This window comes from Toxorhynchites rutilus, chromosome 2 (assembly GCF_029784135.1).
Source record: "Toxorhynchites rutilus septentrionalis strain SRP chromosome 2, ASM2978413v1, whole genome shotgun sequence".
In the NCBI taxonomy this organism is placed as follows: Eukaryota; Metazoa; Arthropoda; class Insecta; order Diptera; family Culicidae; genus Toxorhynchites; species Toxorhynchites rutilus.
Window position 1 is genome coordinate 77,681,030 of NC_073745.1, and position 27,652 is coordinate 77,708,681.

The 27,652-nt window shown below is 39.1% G+C and overlaps 1 protein-coding gene across 1 annotated transcript; it reads left to right on the forward strand.

Moving 5' to 3' along the window:
* The first annotated feature begins 7,414 nt into the window (after positions 1-7,414).
* LOC129768361 (protein lin-54 homolog) lies at positions 7,415-26,922 on the forward strand. The gene is made up of 6 exons (XM_055769962.1): positions 7,415-7,844; positions 8,256-8,407; positions 8,467-9,533; positions 9,593-10,102; positions 25,260-25,405; positions 25,619-26,922. Exons 1-6 carry the CDS (start codon positions 7,835-7,837, stop codon positions 26,113-26,115), a joined length of 2,382 nt encoding a protein of 793 aa, XP_055625937.1. The 5' UTR covers positions 7,415-7,834; the 3' UTR covers positions 26,116-26,922.
* Positions 26,923-27,652: the final 730 nt, after the last annotated feature.

The following is a 27,652-nucleotide window of genomic DNA, read 5'->3' on the forward strand; positions in this document are numbered from 1 at the left end:
TTGATCAGACGGCAGCGAGACTTTCCAAATGGCCTTTTACGAAGCCGAGAGTTTAGTTTAGTTTTCCAAATTGTTTATTTCCAAGGCAAGAGGCAAATGAACTGAGAATACTTCGAAGCCTCAATAATTCATACCATGATCATCATTCAAAAATTCTACTAAGGCGTCGTGCACAAATTACGTAACACGATAAGGGGGGGAGGGGGGTCGAGGTTGCGTTACTTTATGTGTATTAGAGATAGGAAATTGCGTTACGTAGAGGGGGGAGAGGGTCCAAAATCCGGATTTTTAGCGTTACGTAATTTGTGCACGACGCCTAAAGAGTTAATCATGACATTTCGTCCCTTCCTATGTTAATATCGATAATGAAAAATGAGCTGAAGGCGAGTTGAATACGGGAAGTTTATATTCCTTAGTTAACAATGAGGTCGTGTCGTGGACATCACTCTTTTATTTTGTGACCCGCGTTACAACAGTTGTAAATTTCAATGCACTCTTTTGAATCAGCATGCCTCAACCCTTTAACGGGTACTGGCTACTACCTAGCAAACATTAAATCGTATAATTTTGCACGTGCCAAGTCTTACAAGAAACCAGAATAAATCATAATCGCATATAATATCAATCAAAGTATGTATCGTGTATATTTGAAATCGCATAAAATGTAAAAACTCGATTTTATATGCCATTATCAAATTAAGTCGCAATTCGGTATAATAAACATCAATTGTATGATGTACATTGTCGTAAAATATATTTAATCCGCATCATATGCGTATATTACGCTGATGCAGTTTGTGTGTCGTATAAGCGTATAATTTAAATAGATTCAGTACTGTAGTAAATCGTGTTGCATGCTGAAGAAAATCATGAAACAGTAAATCATATTAGATCCTAATAAAGAACATATTACATCATATTGAAATGTCAATGAAAAGCTGATGCACTCGAAAGTTTTAACTGCTGTTGAATTATATTTCAGATAGCTGGTGGATGATAATCCAGACGACCGGAGTTCGAACCCACATCGCAGCAGTTTTCACCAAACATCAATCTGTGCCATTTTAAACATTCATATTCCACTCCCAACACAAGTCAATCAAACAATTGTTATTTCTACAAACATAAATACTCATATATAAAAATGGCGATTCGTGAGGCTATAATATACATTTCACGAAAATATTTTGAGCCATTTGTTTTTTTTCTATGTCTGTAATAAATCGTATATGAGTATGGCAAAAGTCGTATTTGGTGCTTTGACAATTCATGATTATATTCATGAATTCAATTCAATTCAACATAATCGCTATTATAGCCGGTCAAAGTTGCATATTCATCCAAACAAATTCGGTAAGCATTTGCCATGTATGTATATGGCCTCCACTTTTGCATGCATATGCCAGTTAGGCGCATTATATGCCAACCAAATTTTAGGGCATATGATGTTATATATACGCTCGTTATGCGATTTAATGTTTGCTGGGTATGTTGCCACCAACGATTTTATTTTTTTCTCTTCTTTAACAAAAAATCATCACGTCTAACCATCAAGTGTCTGATAGTGATTTTATATTATTGATGAAGTTTCAGCGAAAATCCTAGGAAAATTATAAAAAATATAGTTATAAAAAAAGATTTCGATGAATCGGCTAAAAAAGGGTGGATTATATCTGATGATATAACTGCAAGGTTGACGTGGGACTACCGAATTTGATTGAATGAAACAATTTTCGAATTCAATTGAATTCAATCACCCTCAGGGCATCCATATACTAATACACAGCATTTGACAGCGTCAAACATGTCCGGGTCACAAATGCAATTTGTCACTCTGTCACTCAAATCAAGGCGCTTAACATACCGCCTGGTGGGTCAAAATGTGAAAACCATTCGAAGGCCATGAATTTACAGGATGACATTAACATACTTCTAAAATAAAAAATAATGAATGAATATTTATATTTCTGTTTCGAATATGTATTCTATGCAATACAGTATTACGTAATATTGAACTTAAATTGTGTCTGAAGATATCATAATGGCGAGTTTTTGTAAATGTTGTGTGTTGTGAAAAAATGGTTAAAAGAGCGTCGTGTTTTGAGTAATCGAATAACTCAAGAATCTCCATTCAAATTTTAAGATTGAAAAACTACCTTCTTTAAATTTTCGCAAATTTGACGATTGTTTCGAGTTAATTATGATTAGCGAATAGGCGCACCTTGTTTCATAGATCTGCCTTGAGCTCACCGAGTAGTTTGATAGTTTGGCAATGACATCTTGACTCGCGAATCATATCCTCTTGACCGGGGCTTGAATTCAACATATTTGCTGTGTAGAGATGTGCCATCCGCTCATGAGCTGTTCCGAAGAATCGATTTTCGAAGTGAGTTGACACGGAACAGCTCGCAAAAAAACAAACAGCTCTTCAACTCACTTTGATAATGATGCAGGAGAGAAAAGAGCTGTAAATTGCAGAGAGTGTGTGAGCTGTATCATTCAAATGAACTGAGGACCTCTCGCTTTTCGTGTTATGCCATCAGTTCAGTTTCATATGTTACCCGTCTTTTCAACTGTTATATTCGCGTTGACGGCATTGAGCTTTGTTCGCTAGTTTAGGAGGCACCAAAGATAATAATTGACTTTCAGGCAGAATGGACACGTTTTTAAAATTAAAATTGTAAATGAAAATTAACTTCTGTGCATCAAATTAGTATTCTATTTCAATTAAAAAGCACTTTGTAGGCGGTGAAAAAATCTCATAAGAAAATTCTCGCGTACATTTTGAAAAGGTCCAATGTAACATTTTCGTCAACTCGAGAAAAACGAAGTTGAAGACCCGAACATTAATCTGCGAATTGTATTGAAAGGTATCGATCTCTATCGCTACTTTCACCACTAGAAGTCAAGAATAACTCTGAAAAACCAATCGTAACTGTTGTTCTGTGATTTGAGATTAAAGTTGAAGACTAGGAGCGAAAAATGTTACATTGGACCTTTTGACTGCCCGCATTTGCACATTGGACATATTACGTTGCACGATGCGAATCTGAAACTAACTACTAAACAGCAATTCAAATATCAGCATTTCGTTCTAAAGACTTATTATTGTTGTTATCACTCGTTGAATTGCACTGAAATCGCTAACAACGCCTGTAAGAAACAAAAACCCAAAACGACCGAAGTACGACTTTGTGTTGTTTTGACTGCTTTGTTACTTCGGACATTCCGAGCGTCGGAGGAAAGTGGCGTCCGAAGTAACAGCCGAGTGCTTAAAATACGAATCTGCACATTGGATATTTTTTGTATCGGCGATAAAAAGATGAAGAAGATAGATACATGAACGATTGTTTTTGTAATGCATTCAATGATTGAAAACTAAGAGCGTGCATCCATTAACTCGATTTGTTTACTTTTGTTACATAGGACCTTTTATAAAGTTAAGCGAGAATTGTTTTTGAAAACAACTTTATATTATAATGAAAAGTAAAGTAAGTAAAAATGTCGGAAATGTATAGTAAAATGGTTAAATAAGAGTAAGGAATACGTGTTTCAAGTAATTTAATAACATGGTGTGAAAAATTTCATTTAAATTTAAAACTGGCTTCGTGTCTTTTAATCTGATAGAGATTGTGATACAAATTGAAAGTCGCCACCAGATGACACTGACAACTGAGCTGAAGAGTTGATTTGATCTGTTCATCACGATGAGCTGGTTTGCGCGCCTCTATTGCTGTGTAAGTAAAGAATTTGAACAAACGCCATGTAATGTAAGGCACCTTGGTTTTGATGGCAGTTTTAGGAAACACGGTTTGCGGAATAAAACGCTGGAGAAAACGACTGCAACAGAAACAACCACTCAGAAAAAGTGTAGTAGGCTCGAAATATTGTGGCGCGGTATTGTATTTGAAAACAAAAAATAACCGGGCAAACATATCGCCCCGAGCAATCGTATGCCGTCCGACGCTCGCTAAAGCTCGGTCAGACATTGCTAAAGGATCGTATCCTATGTTTCAAACTAACTGGGCAATCAGTAGAACCCAGGTCTGCGTGCGAAACACCACCGCACCGGAGATTATCTACAGTCAATCGCAAAATTGAGTATACACGTGCTATTTGACCCCTTCGGGCCCGAGGAAGACAGCCCAATGTGCCGGCGAGAGATGTGTTGGCTCGGTTAGACCTTGATTACATGTCCCATATATATGTTTTCCTTAAAGCTATCGATATTCGTGTGTGATTGTCACTATATCCTTATACCTTCCTTTTCTTCCATTGCGGGTAATTGCTCAAACAGTAGAACAAGTTGAAACGTAAATACTTTATAGATATACGAATAGATTTAAGAATTGAGTGTTCATCAACATTGTTACGATTTCCTTATATCCCATCCTTCTCCTAAAAATATGTCACCCTTCTAAACTCGAGTACACCGCGAGAAATCGGTTTCCCGCCTTACATAGATGTAAGTAAATTGTGTATATTTAAAGTTTTAAATTTATATTTAAGAATTCGGCTCCTTTAAACTTAAGTAACTGAGCCTGTAAAAATAAACGAATTAATAAAAAAAATGCTACTTGACGATACACTCCATTTATTTGGCACAAATTATTTAGAATACATTTCTTCTTTTGATGCACATTAATAACATACACATTTAACTAACTGTGCGCGTCAGAAAATTTCGCGAAAAGTTTTCTGCTAATTATTTATTCCAAAAATTGAAAACAATCTCTATACTAAGCATCGTTAAATTGAGTGTACACCTTAAAATTAACCTTTTTAGCAAGATCTTTGCGAATTAGCGTACTTATTTTCCTCAGCGGGTAATGTCAACACCATACCCCTACTTGGGCAGTGATGGTTTTTGCTTTTTGGTGTTTGAAAAAGTTCTCATCAAAATGGCCAGTAAGAGGAAAGAAATAGATATTGTTACACGTACAATGATAATAAGTAAGACTTATCGAGGAAAACGGACATGTTAAAAAGAACTTCAATTATATCTTCGGAAACTCATGTTTCCAAAAACTTTGATGCAGTTTCTTGCAATTCAATATACTGTTTTTCTATCAAATTGGCCAAATATTTTACAAACATGTGTTTTTCAATGTTTTTAAGTGAAATTAAAACAGACCGAAAAGTACAATTTTTTTTTCCATGCGGGTAATATGGACCTATAGTGGGGGGAATATGGACAGGTTTGTAATATATGAAGCGTGGAGGTTTATCGATCGCAAGAGGAATAATTTTGTTCAACCAAGATCACAAATGTCCGTTAAATGATGAAAAAATTGAACTAATACACCTGGAAGCAGTGTTTGGATTTCGATCAAAATCAAATGATACACAATGTGTCATGCAAGTAAACTCTCACGAACATATAACCAAATATGAGAGGATCATTCAGATACTTGTATGAATGTCAGCAATCACTTTTGTAACATTTAGTGATTAAACTAAGAGAGGAACGAAGACTGTTGTTTGCATATTCGAGTTGTATCAAACATGGCACACTATTTTCGAAGCCTGCATACAAGTTTGAACCGCATATATCGTCTCATTTTACTATAGCGAAACCCACTGCACAGACAAGTGTAAAGCAATAAATGATACAAGAAAAATTACGTCATCATTACGTCACCATTTGCGGAGAGCAGCGAATGGGAAAAGAGATAAAACGCGAGAGTTTTTGCTTCTCACTGGAGCGGTGTTGCTAGTAAAACTATGCGGTCTATATGAATATACACATTTCAAGGGATAGCGGCGTTAAAAATGGAAAATATAATCTGACTACCCTTCCCTTAGCCTCTATCGAGCTAAATAATCATATAGTTTGCACTCTCTGAGACTTAAAAATCAGGATCTGCTACATTAGCTGAATATGAATCTTTCGCTTTGCGTTGTCCGTATGATCCTGCTGTTTCATGATGCATGGAGAGGTCGATAGGTGATAGCTTTGCTTGCATGCTGGTGTGCAATGAAGTGCGAGCCAATGCAGAGTTGTCTCGTTCTCTTTTGTGTCGTGATTTGCAGCACATAACAATAATAGAATACCGCTGGGGGAAATGTTTCCTGAAAGATCATATTTGAACGAACGAAAGCGATTTTTTCAATGAGTGGATCATTTGGCAAACACTGCCTGGAAGTGATATCGTGCTTTTCAGCAGTATAAACGGACAGGCCCTCAGCTATTTTGCTTTTGGTTCCAGTCAGCTTCTAGACAATCCACCTTTGGCGATTTGATTTCCGTTTATAGACGCAGGCTAGTCCTTAGGAATAGACTTTTCACAGTCCACCTCACTCCCACAGGCAACTGTCCGTTTTACCCCACCAGTATAATTATTTCAGTGATTTAATTTCAATCAAAAATAAAATTACGTTTCCGTACATACCGAATATCGCTTCTCTGTTAACTTACAAACCGAAATATAACCATCAGCGAATTGAATTTTGTTATTAAACCACTCAAAATGCTAAATATCGAAGCAGTTAGAATTACATCCACACGCGGAATAATGTATGATTTTCGATTTTTGTTTCCCTTTTGGCGTCGTGCACAAATGACGTAAAGCGAAAAAGGGGGGGGGGTGGAGGGATAGGGGGGTCGAGGTTGCGTTACTTTCTGTGTATTAGAGATAGGAAATTGCGTTACGTAGGGGGGGAGGTGGTCCAAAATCCGGATTTTTAGTGTTACGTAATTTGTGCACGACGCCTTTCCACTCAGTATTCATTGCCATAAAGTGGCTCAAATATTATAGAATGCAGAAGGTGTTCTCATTAACAGAAATCTGAAATTGATACAAATACAAATCAACCACCTGTCCATATTACCACCACTGTCCGTATTACCTATACGAGAAACTATATGAGAAAACGCGAGAAAAATCATTGTTAGACACTATTTTCGTTCACGATTTTTTAACCACTTCCAGAAAATTCGTTATACTTTTACATTGAATATTAATTTCATACGGAGAAATTTATTTTCATTCATAATTTTGTTCCTGAAGATGTGTTTAATTTTCCTGCCGCAGAGAAAGTGTTATTTTATACAGCAAAAAAAGTATTTCTTACGGTAAGGTATTCGCAACATGTTTTTATAGACACGATACAAATTTAGAAAAGGGAACCGTGTTAATATCATGTAGAATATTGATTTACGTTCATAGGTTTGTAAAATATATAAACATTCAAAATTTGAAGATTATCATCGATAAGAGAACTTTTCATCGTAATCATAGATAATCATATTCAAACTCAAATCATTTCTCTCTACTCTGTGTTTGCTACGGCTTTCGTCTGCTAGCGTCTGATGCGGACGCTGGGAGCCCTCTGCTTTCGGTTGGCATCATTGGTTGCGCTCACGGCGCATAGACTGCAGCCAAACCGAACTGACAGTTCTACCAATAAGAAAATAGGAGCCAAAAGTGCAGCAAAACGAAGAAATTATAAATTTGATTTTGAAAAGTTTATTTTGCTACTTTGAATTTTGGTCATATCGTGGGCAATTTATGGATGTTAGACGGTCTCTAAGAGTATCTCGCAGACAACAGAAGGCACTGGGGCTGAATTGGAGCCACCGAGCGGCGTTGATTTCGTTGTGAAGAGGCGTTTCGCGAAAAACGACTGGTGGACTGACAGATTTCCAGTTGGAATCGCGGCGAGTGTGTTAGCTCTACTTGAGTTTGTTGTTGCTACTGTTGTTGGAAGGCAAATATCGAACGCAAAAACAGGCACTGTTGACCCACCAATGGTGGGCGCGTGAACGAATTTTATGAACAACCGATGTATATTTTCTGCCTAGAATTGTATAGTGTGGTTAGCCGTACGTAAAATGGAAGTCGGTAAGTCGTGAGTAGAAAAGATTGGCTGAATATAGCCTATAGAAAAACTGCTTTAGGGTGGGTTACAATGGTTCGAATTTGAATTCAAATATGGACGGAGGTGATTCTCAGTCAGACAGTTGGTGGAAATTTTATATTGAAACCGTTATGAAAAACGCGAAGAAATGAATAACTATGAGCTACAATTGCACTTGGAACAAATGAAATATAAATAAATACAACAACAGAGCATACTATCGTTTTCATCGTTGACAGTGGACAATGCTGCGAATCCCTCCTGAATGAATGCAATGCTGCCAGCATATATTTACGTCTGTGGGTGGAAGGCAGAATGTGTGCATACTTTTTCGAAACATGAAATCAGTTGATTATTTGAAATAATACATTCATTTAAATTTCCTTTTCGTGCAGATGAAGACTATTCGATTGAGGATCAGTCAGGGTTCGAAGAAATAGACATGGATGGTTTAGAAGAGGAAACCATTATTGGATCAGATGATTTGGTAGAATATTCCGCTGGCGAGGAAGAACCAGATGAAGAGATCGTTTACGTGAACAATGAGGTAAGCATAGCATTTTTCTCGATCATAAACTCCTATCTGAAACACAATACTTGGCACAGGTATCTGTTGGCAACAATATCCAGAACGCGTTGAATAGCAACATAACGGTAAAGCGGTTGATCAATGCGAGTAAGCCGGTAGTAACGACACTACAGAAAATCGCACCGAAACCAACGCAACTCATCCGCGCTGCTAACACTACCGGGAAAGTAGTAATAATGCAGAAACAACCAACCACTTCTTCGGTACCAGTAAAGGTGCTGAACAATAGCAAACCTTTATCGGTACCCGTTAGTAGCACGTCGTACCACTTGATTAAAAGTGAAGGAGGAGGCGTCGTGATGCGACCGAAGACTGGAACCCCAACAATGGTCCGACGAGTTGTCCCAATCTCGGAGTCATCTACCGCCCTGACCAAATCCAAGATAATCCCCAGCGCTTCCACTCACGTTGTGATCCAGACTAAAGCTCAAGGATCAACTGGAACAACCACCAAAACGGTCACAGTAGCCGAGGCCCATCAGATGGGCCTTTTGAACAATAAAGTGAAACAAATGGTTACAATGGCCAAACCCAAACCTTCAGGATCTCAAATCGCAAGCAAATCACCGGTAAAAATATTGTCCAATTCTTCTGGGGGTCCAAATTCCAATGCAAGCGTGGTTCGACTGAGGCAACCTCAACCTAGCATCCAAGAACCGCCACAAAAAGTTATCATCAAAGCAAACTCAGTTACCGCAGCGCCGAAAGCCTCCGTCCAAAGTCGTAAAGTTCTTCTACCGCAAAGTGCAATCCAGGCGGGGCAACAATCTGGTCAAATCCAAGCGATCAATATTCCCGGGAAAGGGATACAGTATGTGCGATTTTTAAATCACAGTTCTGGTAGCTCGTCCGGCACCTCCGGTCCCTCTGTCGGATCCGGTCAAAAAGTCCTTCAAGTGCAGATGAACAAAACTGGTTCCGGGTCGAAAATCATAGTGCAAAATGATAAAACCTACGTTGTTAGTAATGGTAACGTGACAGCTGTAAGAGCCGGCTCAAATTCGAGCCAACTAGTTCGAACGGTTACTCCCGGTGCTCACACGCTGGTTCGGAAAACCATACATCCCGGAAGTAATCAAACGGGGTAATAATTTCGCCAAATCCCATGATAGAATATCGTTACAATTCCTTTCTCCTTCGTAGCATCATCCGGAAAGAGGGAGAACCCACACGCTACTATGCGGTGATGCGGAAGGAGGACAGCAAACCTTCGGACACCATCACCGCGCTGACGGGTTCCCAGATCAACCAACTCAAGTCGGGCCCATCGGGGAAAACCAAAATCCTAATGGTCCCATCGGAGCACAACCAGGCTAAGGCTAAGGTGGGAACCGTTTCGCTCGCCGCGACATTATCATCCACCGCGTGCAAAGCTCCGGCTATTATTTCGGTGAAGCGCGAGTCGATAAGTGGATCGGATGACGAAGCGCGGAAGGGGCCCGCGATTGGTACAATCTTCCCCGACGAGGCTTACAAAAAGCGGCCGTGCAATTGTACGAAATCGCAGTGCTTGAAGCTGTACTGTGATTGCTTTGCGAACGGAGAGTTTTGCTACAATTGTAACTGTCGGGATTGTTATAACAATTTGGAGAACGAGGAGGAGCGGCAGAAGGCGATCCGGGCCACGCTGGAGAGAAATCCCAGTGCGTTCAAGTAAGTTTTAAAATTTCGCTAAAATGTTAACGAGGTTTGCATTCATGTTTTCTTTTCTGCTGAACGATACATCTCTACTCGGGCGGGCAACATGTGTTAATTAGAAAATATTCTGTTTGCCTGTTTGCCAGAGAGAAAAACAGATTATCATTTTCCAATTGTTTTTGCTGTCGAATAATGTTTGATGTTTTTACTAACACGTATATTAATAGTTCACATATTATTGAATCTTGTGTGAGTATTCTCCTTTTTGTCAATTTGTGATGTGGATTTAGTTTCCTTTGTATTTCACGTTGATAATGTAGGAAAAATTGCTTCCCAACACGGTTATATTCGTGGTTAAGTTCCGCATATTGATTTCGAAAAATTTGCGTACGGTATCTAGTGAACTGCTGGAACAGCTTGAAGGCAGCAATCAACAGCACAGCAGAGACCGTCATCGGGTATGAACAACGTGGACAACGGACAACGAATGGTTTGACGACGAGTGCCGAGTGCCGAGTATGATGCAGCACACCCAGCCAAGCTGCAACGAGCGACTCGACAAAACGTGGAACGATACAGATTGAAACGAGGGCAGCATACACATCTTTTTCGGGATGGAGATGGGACGGGATAGATGGAACTGCTTTATCGTTCTCGAGAATCGCGGAAATTGTTCAAGAAACTAAACGCCGTGCACAAAGGCTTCGTGCCGCGGGCAGAAATGTACAAGAACAAGGAAGGAGGCATTTTGACGAGAGAATGCGAGGTGATTGGAAGGTGGAAGCAGCACTACGATGAACATCTGAACAGTTCGCATTCAGGAGATCAAGATAGCGTTGAAGATGACGACACCGGCGTACCGGACGATGTACCACCTCCTAGGATGGGTGAAGTTAAGAAGGCCATTAACCAACTAAAGAACCCAAAAACAGCTGGTAAGGATCGTCTCGCAGTGAAGCTTTTCAAGGGAGGGAAAACTTGTAGAGTGTATACACCGGTTGATAGTCATAATCTGAGACGTAGAACTATCGGAAGAGTGGAAAGTCCCATCTATAAAAAAATGACAAGCTGAATTGTACAAAATTTTGTATCAGATCCTCTTTCGCCGTCTATCGCCAATAGTAAACAAATTTGTGGGAAGGTCGGATTCACTCACACCCAGTTGCTCGACGACAGACCATATTTTAACACTGCGGTAGAACCTACCAAAGTACCGTCCCTACGCGTCCTTACCACGTCTTCGTCGACTTCAAAGCTCCATATGATGCAATTAACCGACAACGACCCTGTATTTGAGACGGAGAGCGGGCTTCAACATGCGGGGTTCGATGTCTAGTCAGTCAGTTTATCTGCTTCGCCGACAACTTGGACATAATCGGAAGAACACATGCGACGGTAACCGACTTGAATATCCGACCAAAACACGAAACAGGACAGGCTTGGGATCAATGCGTCTAAGATTGAACACATGATAGCAGGATGGACTGACCGCAACAGAATTCTTCTTGGTAGTAGTGTTCGAGGTGATAGATGAATTTGTCTACCTTGGCCCGTTGATAACAACTAACAACAACAACAGCCGTGAAATTCAAAGACGCGTAGTCAACGGATGTCGCGCCTACTATGGGCTTCGCAAATCCGTAAGGTCCAACAAACTTCGACCCTGTATGAAGTGCATCATGTACAAATCCCTGATTCGACCGGTTGTTCTGTATGGGTACGAATCATGGACGATACTCGAAGAGGACTCACAAGCGCTTGGTGTTTCCGCACACCGAGTGCTCAGAACAATATACGGTGATGTACAGGAGAACGAAGTATGGAGAAGGAGGACTAACCACGAACTGGCGCAACTTTACGGCGAACCCCGCATCTACATAGACGCCAAAGCTGGACGAGTGCGATGGACAGGACCCTGCAGAGATGGTGTTCACATCGGATCCGGTGGAAACAAGAAGAAGAGCGGTCTAGCGATCGAGGTGATTGGACCAGGTGGAGCAGGGCTCAGCAAGAATCGGTGCGGCCAGAAATTGAAGAACTGTAGCTATGGATCGGGTGCACTGGCGGAACAATGTTGTGAATAAGATCCGATCTCTTCATCATTGTGAATAAATAAATAAATAAATAGGTGTACACTGGTTCTTAATTGACTGGTCAGCATTCCCATGTTTATTGGATGAATTGACCTTTTCTGGAGATGCATAGAAGCACGGTGAAAATGGTTCCCTCGACCGGTAATACTTGAGTAGCTACTACTAAACAGGGTTGGGCTGGATTGCTGCTTTATATTTTTCTGAATGATATAGTCTCGATTCCGATCTCCAAGCATTTTTGTAACCACTGCTGATGCCCAAGTTTCTCCAATGGGATTTGAAATGGCTCGTACTACGACTTGATCTCCTACACTGAAGACAGCTTCCCTAGTTCCGGGATAATGCCTCATCTGACCCTTCAGCATCCGTTTGAGATAAGCTTTAGCGGCTTCTTCACTATCCGTGATTTGTAAGCGATTTGGTATCATCAATTCCAAAGAATTTCGTATATCCCTTCCCAGCATCATGTTGACAGGAGAGAATCCAGTTGAGCAATGCACTGCTAGAGACGTCGGTTAATCGTTCGATTAATTGAAATAATCGAATATCTGCAATTTGAAGCGACTAATTTTGTATCGAATAATGAAAAATCAAAATATGAATATGTACATCGAATAATTATCACAGTAATCGCGATTAATGATAAAGGAAACAATTTTTTTCAAAAAATACAGTGCACAATGTGAAATTTGTTTGTCGAAATTCTTCGATTATGCTAAACCATTTACGGTTGAAGCATAAGATAATTCCCTGATGGTGGAGGAGACTGGGGAAAAGAATTCAGCGTCTGCAGGAGTAAAAGACGGAATTAGAGGAGGCGATCTAAGTTCCTGTACTAAAGTGGTAGTAATCAAATTCAGAGTGTCAAGGAAAATACTAGTGGTCAATAATTCTATAAAAATACTTCTTTTGAACTAGTAGTTACTAGTAGACTAGTGGACCAAGTAGAAATTTTCAAATCAATGTGCTATTTCAACAACATTCGAAGAACAGGCAGTTTTGAACACAAAAAATTGTATGTTGGTGCAATAAAAATATTTTGCATCATTTGCATGATGTGCTCTTTTTTCAATCGCCCGCAACAAAATTATGAAATGGTCAATATACTGAAATACCATTCAAAAACTACTATCCTGTATATTCTGCATAATCTTTTTATTATAAGTGTCTGTTCATTTTGATTACAAGAAATAAATATTCGCTCGATTAATCGAATACTGAAAGACAATTATTCGAATGAATCGATTATTTAAAAATGGCCCCACGATTAATCGATAATCGAATACATGAAAAATTTAGACATCTCTATGCACTGCCTTCCTACGGCTAATCAAAAAGTTGCAGAGGGATGTTTTAAAAGTTTTGGTCATATTTATGTAGAGTGCCCTGGACTTGTCAATTTATGTCGTATGTCATTCGCTGCCAGGAATGTTTGAACGTCGGTTACAGCAAACTGGGTGCCGTTGTCGCACTCCTAGTTCGTCAAAAACACCGAATTTGGCAATGCATTCAGCTAGCTTTTCCAAAGCAATTTGCGCTGTGCAGGATTTGGTGGCGAAAACTTGCACCCACTTCAATAAAGCGTCCACCGTGATAAGTAAGCACCGTATACTAGCCAGTGCATAACTCCTCCCAATTGACACAAAGTACTCTTTTTCACACTGGCTACCTTATTTCTTCTGACAAACTATTTTTGTGTATGCTTGCAAAATTATAATTATTTGAAAAATTGGTAACCAAGTACTATTAGTTACGCTTAAGGAGAAGGTGGAAGCTAACCACAAATGGCTGCCACAATGGCGCTCATTTCTTTCATCCGAAAATCAATAATTTTGCGAAACAGTGTGAAGAAAATGATCGTTATCGCACACTTTCCATCAATTAATATCAACCAAACTCTAATCGATTACTCACAAGATATTAAATTTTCATCTGCTGTCGCACTGTATAGTGAAAAACTCGAGCTAGTGCTCTGAAAGTTGAATTTGTATTTTTCAATTTTCGGCAATGGTTTTGTTGTATTTGTTGTATTAGTGAAAGCATCGTTATTTTTTCGACACTGATGCCAGACAACAACATCGAAACAGCTATACAAACCACTCAATAAAATGTTATTCCTGACTCATAGCGTTTCATGTCATGAAAATCAATAGAATAAAATTATGTTGATATCAATACAATAATTATTTTTACGTTTACGTTTATTGGTCTATAATGTAAGTTTTAGCAACTTTTACATTGGGTAAGAAAATTGTACTGCAGAGCTCGGAATACTGTCACGGCTGCTTATGCTTTCAAAAACAGTAAACGGAAAAGTATTACATTCAATCAAAATGCCTCGGCCAACGAAGAGAAGGGTTAAGGCTCTTCAACGTGAATATGTGAAAACAATACGATCAACGAAGGAAAATATTGAGGAATTTACTATGTTACTATGCGGAAGAACTTGTTAATACCAAAAGAACCCCAATTCGCATGTGTTATAAATTTGCTTAAGTTACGCTCGCGTATAATCAGAATTTTACTTCATATGCAAATGCACTTTCTATATATATTTATATTTGCAATTGTTCATCGGAACATATCGTTTATACATTTTACTTTAGTATTGAATTGTTACTTTTTTTTTCAAATGTATTCAAAGACTCATGTCAATGAAGCGCCACACAGTCTGATAAGTGAATTGAACTATTTACGTGTGCTTTGTGCTTCTCTCACAAACACTATTACTTCATTCTTACACGTGGGTTCACTAAACTACAACAATGGCTAGCTTCCACCTTTACCTTAATTATATAAATTTCAGCCAATAGCGTTCGTCGACCTGTCATTCGCCATATTCGTTGTTTTCCTTAGCAAAGTGGCTAATAGCACTGTCCACAGTTGTTACCATTTTAGAAAGTGTAAACGATTGAAAATCTTCGGAAAGTAATAAAAAATGAACGAAACAGGTACGCATTGATTTAATAGTTTTTTTTTTCACATCTTTTCATTGCAAATTCGATAGGTTATCACCAAAATAAACATGGCTGGAACAAGGACATCCATATTTCTACTTGTTTCTTATTCTAACCAACAGATTTCATTTGCTATCTTGCGATGAGTAAAACAAACGCCGATCAGAAACGCATGCAATTTGATAGGTGGAAAATAGCAGACGCTGTGGAATGGTGAGAATCGGATGTTCCGTTCGAAAGACGGTCAAATTGCATGGAATTCCGTATTCAACACTGCGCGAAAAAGTATTCTAGACCAGGTCCAAAAACAATCGTTCTCGATGCCACGGAAGAAGGACGAATAGTTGAATGGCTGCCAGCCAAAGCAAAAGCTGGATTCCCCGTGGACATAAAGCGATTACTGACAAGCATAGCACATTATGTGCGAAAATCAGTTCCAATTCATTCAAAAACGGGATACCTGGTCGTTAATGGATGAATGGGTTCATTAGACGGCATCCAGAAATATCAAGACGGGTGCCAAGCGTATTGCCAAGGCATCGTGCGGCCATTTTCGAGCCACAAATCAGGAACTGGTTTCACGATATTCGTGACTATTTTCGAAGGTACTGGCAGAGATTGCCCGAAAGCTGGGCCGCTGCAAGAACGGAATCGGGTTGGATGAACCGGGACATATTTCTCCTGTTTCTCAAGGATGTGATTTATCCATCGCTAGTCCAACAGAAAGATGGAAAGAAATTGCACCACTTTTAAAACAAGCTGTGGATAGAATAGCGAACCTACAATCGACATTAATCAACGGTTTCCGGCGATGTGGATTGCATCCGTTAGATCCTGATGATGTGAATTACTCAGGTTGTATTGCGAAATCCAGAAGGTCTCGTATCACATGACGCATTTAATACTTGATTTAGTATTCCATCTGTATCTACAAAAACTCCGACTAAACGCCGTGTTGCGAAGCCAGTCATAGCTACCAGTCAGGCCTACCGTTTGTATATGAAAACCTTGAAGAAGCCGAAGAAAAAAAATGAAAGGGAAAAACAAAAGAAAAAAGATGAAAGACAGAGAAAAAAAGAGCTGAAACTTGTCGTCAAAACACAAAAAAAGGAACAGAACAAGAAATGAACGATCTATTACTACTGTAATTCATTCGATTATTAATTTCATCTCATTTCACTTATTCATAACAAAAAAAAACATTGTCAAATCTATTATTCAAAACGATTCATTGTCATAACAATTTGGTACTTCACGGTACATTTTATCAAATATATACCGGGAATTTGTAATTTTAAAAATTTTCCACTGAACATTTTCATTTTTTTAAGTTGATACTACTGTCAGTGGTCTTTTTGTTTTGTTTTTTTTTGTTTGGCGATTTTTGATATGGATAATTCTATTGGTCGAAGATATTGTATGAAAGTTTGTGTTGCAAACAAAATTTCTTGTGCCGAAACGCTGCCTTAAATTATTCTAGAAAATGTGAAGCTCGGAGAACTAAAATGCCATCAAATTCCCTCATCTGTACGAAATTTGGAGACCATCCACATCTTCCTCTGCGGGATACGAACCTACGTAGCGCTTGCTAGAATCTTTGAGTGTGATAAATCCGAAACAAGCTTCATGTGAACGGTTTAATACAAAAAACGGACGAATATTGAAACATATGCCTTTACTGATGTTCGACTTGATTCGTGTCTTACAAAAGTTTTTATCGATCTGTGTATCGATTCGACGTATGCTCCATACAGAGGACTGCACTGGATAAGAAGAGGCATGCCATCGGAATCTAATCCAAAAAAGTTCCGCAATTACCGTTCCTTCATGTTGTGCGTATTTTGGAATCACCATGGCGTGATCCACTGGGAGTTATTGGATACACGTGAAAAAATCGATTAGCACCGATATCAGGATCAACTTTGCGATATTTTTGTTGGCGAAACTGGTCACCTTCGATAACTCAATTAATAATCTCAGGCACCCAACAACGCACCAAAAACACAAATTCGAATTGCCGTCGGCGGAGAAACAATAAAACCAAACTGCGGTTACGCATTGCCGACGGCAAGCACCACTGACCAGCACAACAGTTCCTTTCAAGGATGGAAAACAAGGGAGCATGATGTGATTTACGATTAATCGCAAACTGCACAGATCGCAATCTGTGCAAACTGCGACTAACTATTAATCCTCACCCATCATAACCAAATGATTTTCTCTCGGTAACTCTGAGTTGACCAAAGCATTGCTAGACTGAAACTAGTTCGAATAATTGAGTTACTCTCCTTCCTCGTTTTGTTTTCAACTCCTAACAAGAATTTGCTCCATGGGAATGAGTGTCTCTATGACATACGATTCTCGCTCTCTCGTCCGGGCGTTTAATTTTCCTTTCCGAGCGCGTTTACTTCGATGAAACTGGGTAAAATAAAAAATGCGCTACAGCAGATAGGACGACTTTAATGTTTCATGTTTCACAGAGGATTTCTCAGATGGTGTTTAAATTAATCAAGAGACTACAAACAATAATCTTTCTCAAATCACTAATTTTATGAGTTAATGTAAATGCGTTATTGGCCAAGGCTATTACGACATCGAACACGTGGTCTTGCGAGATATATTTTTCCGTCTGCCCAAATACAGACCACTTTTTTCGGGGCCGAGTAAACTGGTGTCTAGAAAAGACCTTGATTACCTTGAATTAATGAAAAAACATAAATTAGCGCAAATATGTCAACATGTGTTTTTTTGTGTAAGCACGTAAATATTTGCTCATATTTTTTTCGGATTGTGGCACTCTACATAATTGGTATGCCGATAGACTATCCACAGTTTGTGGGGGGATGCAATACTCATACAACTCAAATGGATAATGATTATCTGCTATCACAAAGCTGAGAAATTTTTTGACGTTTTGTTTTACTATTGATTCATTCAAAAAAAAAAAGCTTTATTTTAAAATGTTTTCTTATCCTGAGACTGGCTCACCATATTGCACTGCTACTAAAACCGTAGGCTAACTTCAAGGATATTTTTTATTCATTTTCGGAGAATAATCAATAGAGTGCCGTGTTATGAAACATCAGAATAATAGCAAAAACAATATTAAATTTATCTTGGGCACATTGAATTGATGTTCATGACTTCCAGTCGGACGTTTATTCGCTCTGATAGTAATTGTGTGGTCCTCACAAAGCATATATTCCAATGCCGTCAGTTCACTGAAATTATTCGCATACCGTTTGATAATAAGGTAGGATGTTGATAATCATTTGCTGCGATACCTATTGTTCCAACAGTATCCATTCGACAAAATGAAGACTGAATACCTGAAATTAACCAGATTCAACCATGCAAATCTGCGGTCAAAGCAGTATGTACACTTGAGATATGCAACAAGTTTGAAGGGATATAAAAAAACATTAATCGTTCGATAAATCTACTGCCACATATGTCGGAAGTCCACGATACATGAATATCATACGTCTATACTATTTCATTACATTTATTCGCAACGAAGAACGTAACCATACAGAATTGAATTAATCAAATATGTGATCCGTTTTATCTACAAAATAAAAAAGGGTCTGAAATTCAATCGAATCCGAAAGGTGTTTCGTGAAGTTACTAATTGAATTACTATTGGAAAAATTATTTGGAGAGAAATGTGAATGTTCAGAATTATTGGAACGATTTTGGGCGGGATGAGATTCGCCCAAATCTGCTGGTAATAAAATTAATCAATTGCATCCATTACCCGTCTGCTGTTTATCGGGCGGGAGACGACAGCAAAATAAAATCGACACGAGACTGAGTCAGCCACTTACTGCGGTCTGTGCAATAGAGAATTAAAAATCCCTCGATGAGTGTCGTAAGATTTCAGTTGATCGTCTCTTGTTACACTTTCCGATCAAGATCTCATCATCCGCTCTATGGAATGGGATTAATCGTTTGTGGCTTGCACTCACGATAAAACTTGAGTAGTAGAAGTAATGCTTCGAGAGTGCAAGCAGTGGGGATTCCGCTCTTATATTGCTTTTTTGAGATCTTGGTAGCTCACAGTTCCAAGTATTCTCTCTGTGTACATATGAAGAATAAAAGAGCCTCGCCTGCTGGGGGTGATTTGAAAACATCCGACTAGAGGGATATACTTATTCATTGATCGTTGAATGTGATTTTTTACCATCCCTGGTTCCTTTACGTGGATAATTGAAAAACAGATGCTGGGATAACTACACATTTAATCACATTTCAAGTTCTTTAACAGTACTACAGTACTACAGTACTTATATTTACAAGGATATTTTCACAATTATACAACATATAATTAACGATCACTTCCTTCGATATCCATATGTATCTTGTGGCGGTCGATCTTGATCTACCGCAGCTCCTCAAATTTACATTCTGCTGCGAATTTCTGCTATTGTTGTTGATCCTTACGCTGTGCGATGTTTTGTACTTCGGCTCCGGTAAAGTGGTGATTTTTCTTCCGTTTTGTGTAGATCCTTTCATTGTGATCATTATCGTCTCGCAAGGGCGAGAATAGTGTAGACAGGGCTCTGCATAGTTATAGTCAACTGAGGATAGTCGGCTGACTATCTGACTGACTATACCCGTATTCAGTTAGTAATGACTTTTGGCATCTTCACGCAGTCTCTCCGCCAAAACGAATAAACAGCCAGTTGGGCGTTTAGTCGCTATCTCCCTCTATCGACTCAACTATATCATTTCATTCTTCCCAGTCAAATTGTCCTCATTGCATTTTGAAGTTACTTCCCCCAAAACGAATGTTCCTCTCTTTCTCTCTCCCATGTACGTGTGCATGCATCGATGTTTGAGTTCAACGTGGTTTGACATACGCTACAGGTAAGCTAGATTATTTTGTATCATACACGAAAATTACTCACACGTATAAAACAGCGTCAGTGTGTGCAGCGGCGTAGTGTGCGTAGTGGCAAACCCGGCAATTGCCGGAAGCGCTGACCCTTTGGTTGTGCCAAAATCCTAGATTTTTCAAAAGCAATTTTTTCCCCGAATTATATTTCATATTTCAATTAAGTAAAAAGACATCCATCATGAGCAGTTGCTTCTTTCCGTACATGAAACCAATAACCTCTCTTTGATTTTCGAATAATTGGAACACCCAACATCATATTAAACCAATACCCTTTTGATTTTTCCGTTACGCATGCCTGGGCGCCTCTCCGTGCTATGCTGTTTTACAGTTATTTAAGCAATAACACGTTCCTTGTTCAAATTGAATAGGATTTTCAAAAGAAATTTGAAAGAGTAGGCACCTAATTGTAATTATAGTGATAAATTTGAAAAAAGGGGTTTTTTTTGGGGCGCCATTTTCATAGTTTGCCAGGGGCGCTGTCTACCCTCACTACGCTGCTGAGTGTGTGTACGCTGTTTTGCACGCTAATACTAACGCGAGGACCTTTATAGCACACTTGATAAATGTCTAAGTTCGTTGGTTTGAGTTCACGATGGGTAGACAATAAACCGTCCATTGATGGGGTAACTTCTTTTTTGCATCAGAAATCATGTTTTTGTTCCACTTTATATGGACGTAAAAATAATATTGCGTACGCGGGTATGAATTAGTGTCAGGGGGGAATGGAAGTGTAGATTGAAGTCAGTTGAATGAAGAGGCAGATTTGTATTCATTAGTCGAGTCACTGACTGGACTAGTTCACCAGTCATCCTCGCTAGTCAACGCTAGTCAATTAATTTTCTAGTCAAGTCACTTTTTGTTGCCGGCGACTGCCGAAGCAGTTCTAGTCGAAGCGAAGCTACTGAGAGTAGAGTCGGTCCTCATTTTTCACCTTCGAAGATTTCGGGCCCTGAGTGTAGACAACGTTTATCCAATAGTAGTAGTGTTCTCGCTTCCGCTAGTGGGTTTCTCGTACCGACAATAGTCAGCCGTACCGTTACTATCACCCGGTTTTTTTTTACAACTCCCTCTTCGTCCGTAATCAGCTGATGAGGTTCATCGCGAGGACATTGGTCGCAAATTGTAGACGTAAACAACAGTTTTTCTCCAGGGTTACAGTAAAGGTGTTCTGTTAATCGCCAACAATAGCGAAGGCGCAGTAATCGCAAATAGCGAAGGGTTTGAGATATTAGAACATCCTCCGTACTCGTCCGACCTAAGCCTAGTAGATTAACACCTGTTCGGATCTATGCTCAATCGTATGAGGAATAGGGAATTCAGATCTAAGCAGGAGGTCACGGACTTCCTTACGGAGTATTTCAGCAACTTGTTAGCTTCATTTTTGCTAAGGGTATAGACCAGCTCAAGACCAGGTGGAGATACGTTGAGCAAATTATGGGATAAACGTGCCGTAGGAACCCTATCGACATCGCCGGTCATACCCCGGCACTAGTAGCGAGTCCAGTGAAAGAAAACAATCTCGGAATAATACCAAGCCCCAGAATAGCGAGAATGTGTGCGATATTTGATTAATAATAATAATGTTATACAACATTAAATGAACTCGGTGGTAAGTGATAGCTAATAAATTAAGCTATCATTTTAGCTTGAGCTTGAGCTCGGGTAGACTGTACACTTCGTAGTTGCTCTCCCTGATTGACCTGAACCAGCGAAATTGCACAAAGAACACATTGACAGACGCTTGGGAGTAGCATATCATTCTCATTGTGTAAGTTCCGGTGGTTCGAGCTTCAAATAGTCAATAACGACGCCGGGCATCAGGGGGAGGGAAGGAATATTGGTATGAGAGCGTGGTTCCCTTGCGATTATCATGGAAGGGAAAGTTGTTAGTGGGGAGAGGTAAGAAACTCGATCTATCGATCACTCGACGTAACGAAAATCCCAAAAATTTCATGTGCCTCAATACGCGTCAGAGATTATCTTCAGGAATCCTGAGAAGGAAAACCTTTAAAAATAATTAGACCGATTATACAGGGTGCGGCAGCATAACTTCCTTTTTTCAAAACTCAATAAAAACTATTGTATGCATCGGAAAATATTTATTTATTTTTTATAATGTAGGTACATGTCTAAAGTTTTTATTTACATTGTTTTGAAGATCAAATCTGTTAGGTGACGTCCCCCATTCTCAGCACATTGCGTTAGCATAGCAGGTGTTGTGTTGGCGATTTCTTCTTGGATGTTAGTCTTCAAAGCTTGTAGGGCTCTTGGACGATTCACATAAACACGGGATTTCAAAAAAAACCCATAGAAAAAAATCACAAGGGGACAGATCGGGAGAGTATGCCGGCCATTCCAAATCGCCTCTAATTGAGATAAGGCGCTCTGGAAAGTGTTCCCTCAAAACAGCCATCGATGCTCTTGAAGTGTGTGCCTTTGCACCGTCTTGTTGGAACCAAGTGTCCCCCAAATCCAAATTTTCTAGCCGTGGGAAAAAAATTGTAGCATGTTTACATATCGGTCCGAATTCACTGTCACTGTAACCTCATTTTCCTCAAAAAACCTGGGACCAATAATTCCAGCTGAGGAAATTGCACACCACACTGTGACTTTGGGTGAATGCAAAGGCTTTTGATGCAATTCTCGACGGTTGGTGTCAGCCTAGTAGCGCATGTTTTGTTTGTTAACCGACCCACACAAATGAAAATGGGCTTCATCGCAATAACCGAACATCCGCTTGAAAAGTAAACCTCAACGGCAAAGGCACGCTCCTCACTATTCCAACGCATGATGGCGACTGAACCGTGTCGGGACAAAACTTTACAGTATCCCCTCTTGAACGAGACCACTAGCGCTCCGCTATGACATCAACTAACTGAGTGGCGCGCATTTTAAAATATAGGAGGTTGTGTTCAAGACACGACCGCATTGTTGACGTAAAACTACGCTGTAGTTTGATTCAAGTCGCTTGTTTATAACTGCGGATATTATTTTATAATGCTAAGAAAATTTGAAATAACCATTCTACCAGGTCGCTCTGAAATGTTTTTTTTTATGTGAGAATCATTTGACGATAATTGTTTGATGATTCATTCTTGTGCTCGCAGAACAATATATGCTCGAGATAAGCGCAGCTGTCATCCTTAGTGGAGAAAGTTTTGTTACTGGCAAGCGAAACCAAATCACATACAAAATTCCAGAACAACATTTACTTTCTTGGTGACCTAATAAGCGAAACAAACTCTATCTGCACGCGAACCCAAATAAAATAATGACTTCTTATAACTTGGTATTCCCCAAATAAAAAGGCACCAACGAAGCCTTTATGATGACAGAAAACAAACTGTCAACTGCTTGGAAAAAAGATGAATATTTGACTCAGCTGAGATTCATTATTAATACCCTAGCATAAATAATTCCCTCCCGCTATCTCCGCTCCTTGTTTATATTTATCATTACAAATTGGGTTTCAGCGTAGCGAAGATGCACTATTTTTACGTACAGGTACGCACGCACACAAATATCCATATATCGATGGCTTGAAGCAACTAAATATACACACACTTATCTGTTTTGCGCTCTTCTCAACAGAAGTCCTTTCTGTTAATATTACCAGTCTAGATTAGCTTAGCTGTCATCCTTTATGAAGAGAGTTTTCCTACCGTCATGCGAAACCAAATCACTGACAAAATTCCAGAACATTCATATTCTTGGTGAGCTAACGATAGCCTAGCTTGATGATTCCCGACGCAATTGTGTAGCAAACATTAAGCAAAACATAAGGCAATGGCGTCAGTTTGATGCAATGATTGCAATGCCAGAGGAATCAGCCTTATAAAAGGCTCTTGGAAAACTCTACTTTTTCCTCATATTACTACTCGCCCCCCCACCCTTGTCTTGAGAAAAGCATTCTATCCCTCGCCGTTCAGTCGCTGTCCTCACGGAGAATGAAGTTTGCCTCAGCAAGATCCACTGTTTATACTCTAGGCAAATATTCCCCTTCGTTCTTCTTCTTTTCCTTTGTTCACTGTGACTTTACATCTTACGATTTCCCCTTCGTTGCTCGTCGATAAGTTGCTCGTTATTGATAGCTCTGTTCGGGAAAGCACACGAATAAACAGAACAAATGTGTGAGGAAATGGAAATGTTTCCAATTTTCATCAATTTAAACCACATACAGACTACGGGATTGTAATGTATAACATATCAAACAAATATTAGGGAATTTCCGATTCGTTTGGTATGTAAATCGCCAGAATCCGTTCACGGTAAAAATAGTTATTAACGTTAACTTTATTTCATAAAAACGTGACCTGTTTTCTGATTTGGCACCCTTAATGAAAGACGTAGTTCTACGTCAAAAAATTGTTTGCGGATGTTTTACGATATGTCTAGCCGAATTTCTAAATATTTTCTTTTTATACAATAAATATTTTTGGAGAGCGTGGACCGATACTGATATTGTGAAAATGTTTTAGGTAGGGATGAATGGGAAGCGTAGCAAGAACAATTCTGGACTTAACGTGTGCATAAGCCATGGTTTTCATAAAATTCTGCTCAATTTGCATGTGTCCAATAATTCATGATTGAATGACAAATCAAACTAAGCACAAACCCGAGCATCTCCAATCAGAAAAGTAACAATCTTTACACCACTGCAAAAGGATATCTTCCAAATAATCTACCGTGCTATGTAACAATGCATATTATGTGGAAAAATAGGAAAACAGGTTATTATAGTATTCTCAAAACTAAACGTTAAATCGTCAAAATCGACAAGCAAAAACTATGATAGATCGTGTAAAATTATCTCGTGACCAAAAACGCTATCTGAATGATATTACGCAATCGTATGCCACCACACAATTCGATTAATTTTGATTACTAATTACTTGGAAAAATTAGCATATTCACTTATCATCTAAAAAACAAATCAAAAACATTAAAAATGGTATTGCACATATTTTCCGATTCTATCGCTATCGCTACATCAGCCAGAACGGCTTTTTATCTTTGTATTGTCAAATCAATGTGCACGATCGTTTGTGGCTGTTTCCAGCGTTGTGCTAAACTGCAGCGTAGTTTTTAGCTCTTTCATTTTGTTTCAATCGAAGTAACCACTGCTTTTCAGCATACATTTTCCAGCCATTCAGCACGAATTTTGCATCATACAAAAACCGTTCCAAACCATTGTTTTTTTTTCATCCACTTCCTTCTTTCAGACCAAAAATCGGTGCGGTCAGTGCCGCGGAGGATGCCCTGCGGCAGCACACCAAAGGCTGCAACTGCAAACGGTCCGGTTGTCTCAAAAACTACTGCGAGTGTTACGAAGCGAAGATACCTTGCTCCGGCAACTGCAAGTGCATAGGTAAGCGGACAACAGCAGCACACATCGCGCGTAGCTGTGCTTAATTGAATGTGTAGAGAAATGTGGAGAAATAGAACAAGAATAACGCTCGCACTCAATTATCACGCTCGCCCGTAAAGTATAAAGTAAACAAAGCTTCAAGCAAACACGACTGATTGAAACGGTTTCATTTTGGCTCAATATGACTATCGCACTTTTTTTTCTCTTTCCCAGGTTGTCGCAACACCGAACAGTACGCGAAGGAGTACGAGTACGCGTCGGGTGGTGCTGTTGGGGGCGAGGTCGTCGCAGCGGGAATTGATACCGACGTAAAGTCAGTGTTTGGGGATCTGGAAAAACGTCTGCAATCAGGTGACGAAAAAATGGCCGAAGGTGTTGCGGTGTGTGCTGGTGCGGGTACTACTAGCACAAGTTTAGCTGCACCGGTGGCCGGCAATGCTCCCGGTCCTAGTGGGACCTCGACTGCAACAGCAGGGATGAAGAGATCGCTCTCAGCGGAGCCGGATCTCACGCAACTGCCACCTTCGAAACAACCGTACAACTTTATGACACCGGATGTGATTGAGGCAACAGTGCAATGCATGATTGCGCAGGCGGACGAGTGTCAGAAACGTGGCTGCAATATACGCACAGCGGAGCGCATGATTCTCGAAGAATTTGGTCGTTGTCTAGTAGAAATTATTGATTTCTCGACGAAATCGGACAGCTAAGGTAGCTCCTAGCCCTTTATGTTGTTATAGGGTACAATTTTCTGTACCATTCAGTAATCATTGTATGTTCGATTGAACGGAACGAAAATACGTTACATATCTAGCGTATTTAACTATAATAGATCGGACGCTTCTCGCTCAGAAATTTGTAATATTTAGTTTTGTGCCATCCCGGCGGCACGGAAAACTTGTTTGTGCATTAGCCATACATATGTAATCAGATGATGGAGTTTATTCAAAATAATATTTATTATATATTGGTAACTTTTACATATAAACCTTCTTTTCTTTTCGATATTTTTGTTTTGTTTTCACCAACAATGATTTTTTCGATAGCTAGTCTTATTTTACAATGGCATGGCTGTACTTTACGTTTTGGATAAAACTATAAATAAGGATGCTTCGTGAATTACCAAAAATGAATTCGATGACAAGCTTCCAACGACTGAATTTATGAGAAGTATCAGGTTTATTAGCGAACACAAATTGGTCAGCGGGAAAGGGTTTTTTTTTCCGTGAAAGACTAAACTTAGATTGAAGATTGAGTGATGTATATTGTACAAAACAGAGTTGAAGTTTAAAATGACCGGTAGTGTAATATAAAGAAATAGGAAAATGTAACTTGACGCCAGAATAATTATAATAAAAATTCAAACCGTAATTCAATTTTTTCGGCATAGTTCATTTTTGATCCGAACACCGAATACTGTACAGAGTTGAAGTTTCAAATAATCGGTAGTGTAATATAAAAAACTAGGGAAATGTAACTTGACGCCAGAATAATTATAATAAAAATTCAAACCGTAAATAAAGTAATGTTCAATTTTTTCGGCAGAGTTCATATTTGATCCGAACACCTATGACCAAATGCATCAAAAAACCAAATTTTAGGTCAAGTTTTAGGAGACATTTTCAAACCTTATCTGAATAACCACTGGGGCAGAAGTACCTATTACCGCAATAGTACCTATTATGGTAATACGAGTGAGTTTTTTATTAGTTTAAAAACGAATCATACTTTTAATGGCCCTAATAATATTTTTAAACATCAGAAATCTCTTCTTTGTCGATTTTGGTACTTGATTCCATGCGAAATATTTTTCTTTTGTTGAAAAATCTAGTTTAAAAATAGTGTGTCCCATCGATGCTTGCTTTTTAGCATTTTGGTAAGGATTATGTGATCAGAATAATGAGATTTTCATACTGTGAAGCGGCTGTTTCGATGCAAATACTGTGTAGACGCATATGTTACATGTTCACACCTATCCTGTATTTCGATCGATTCAAAATATTTCGAACGATTTGATGAAATGCCATTTTGTATTCCGTTTGAATTGTATAACATCTTTCGTTCGACGCTACTCGAATGTCGAACCCTTTCTTTATTTCGTTCGAGTGGTAGTTTGCAGTCGAATTTCTCCCGATATTTTTTCACTGCGGATTGCTAAAAAAATGTATGTAAAGTTTTATATCGGCTGCTTTTAATTGATTCTTTTAATAAAATTTCTATTCAAAGGGATAAAACAAAAATATAACA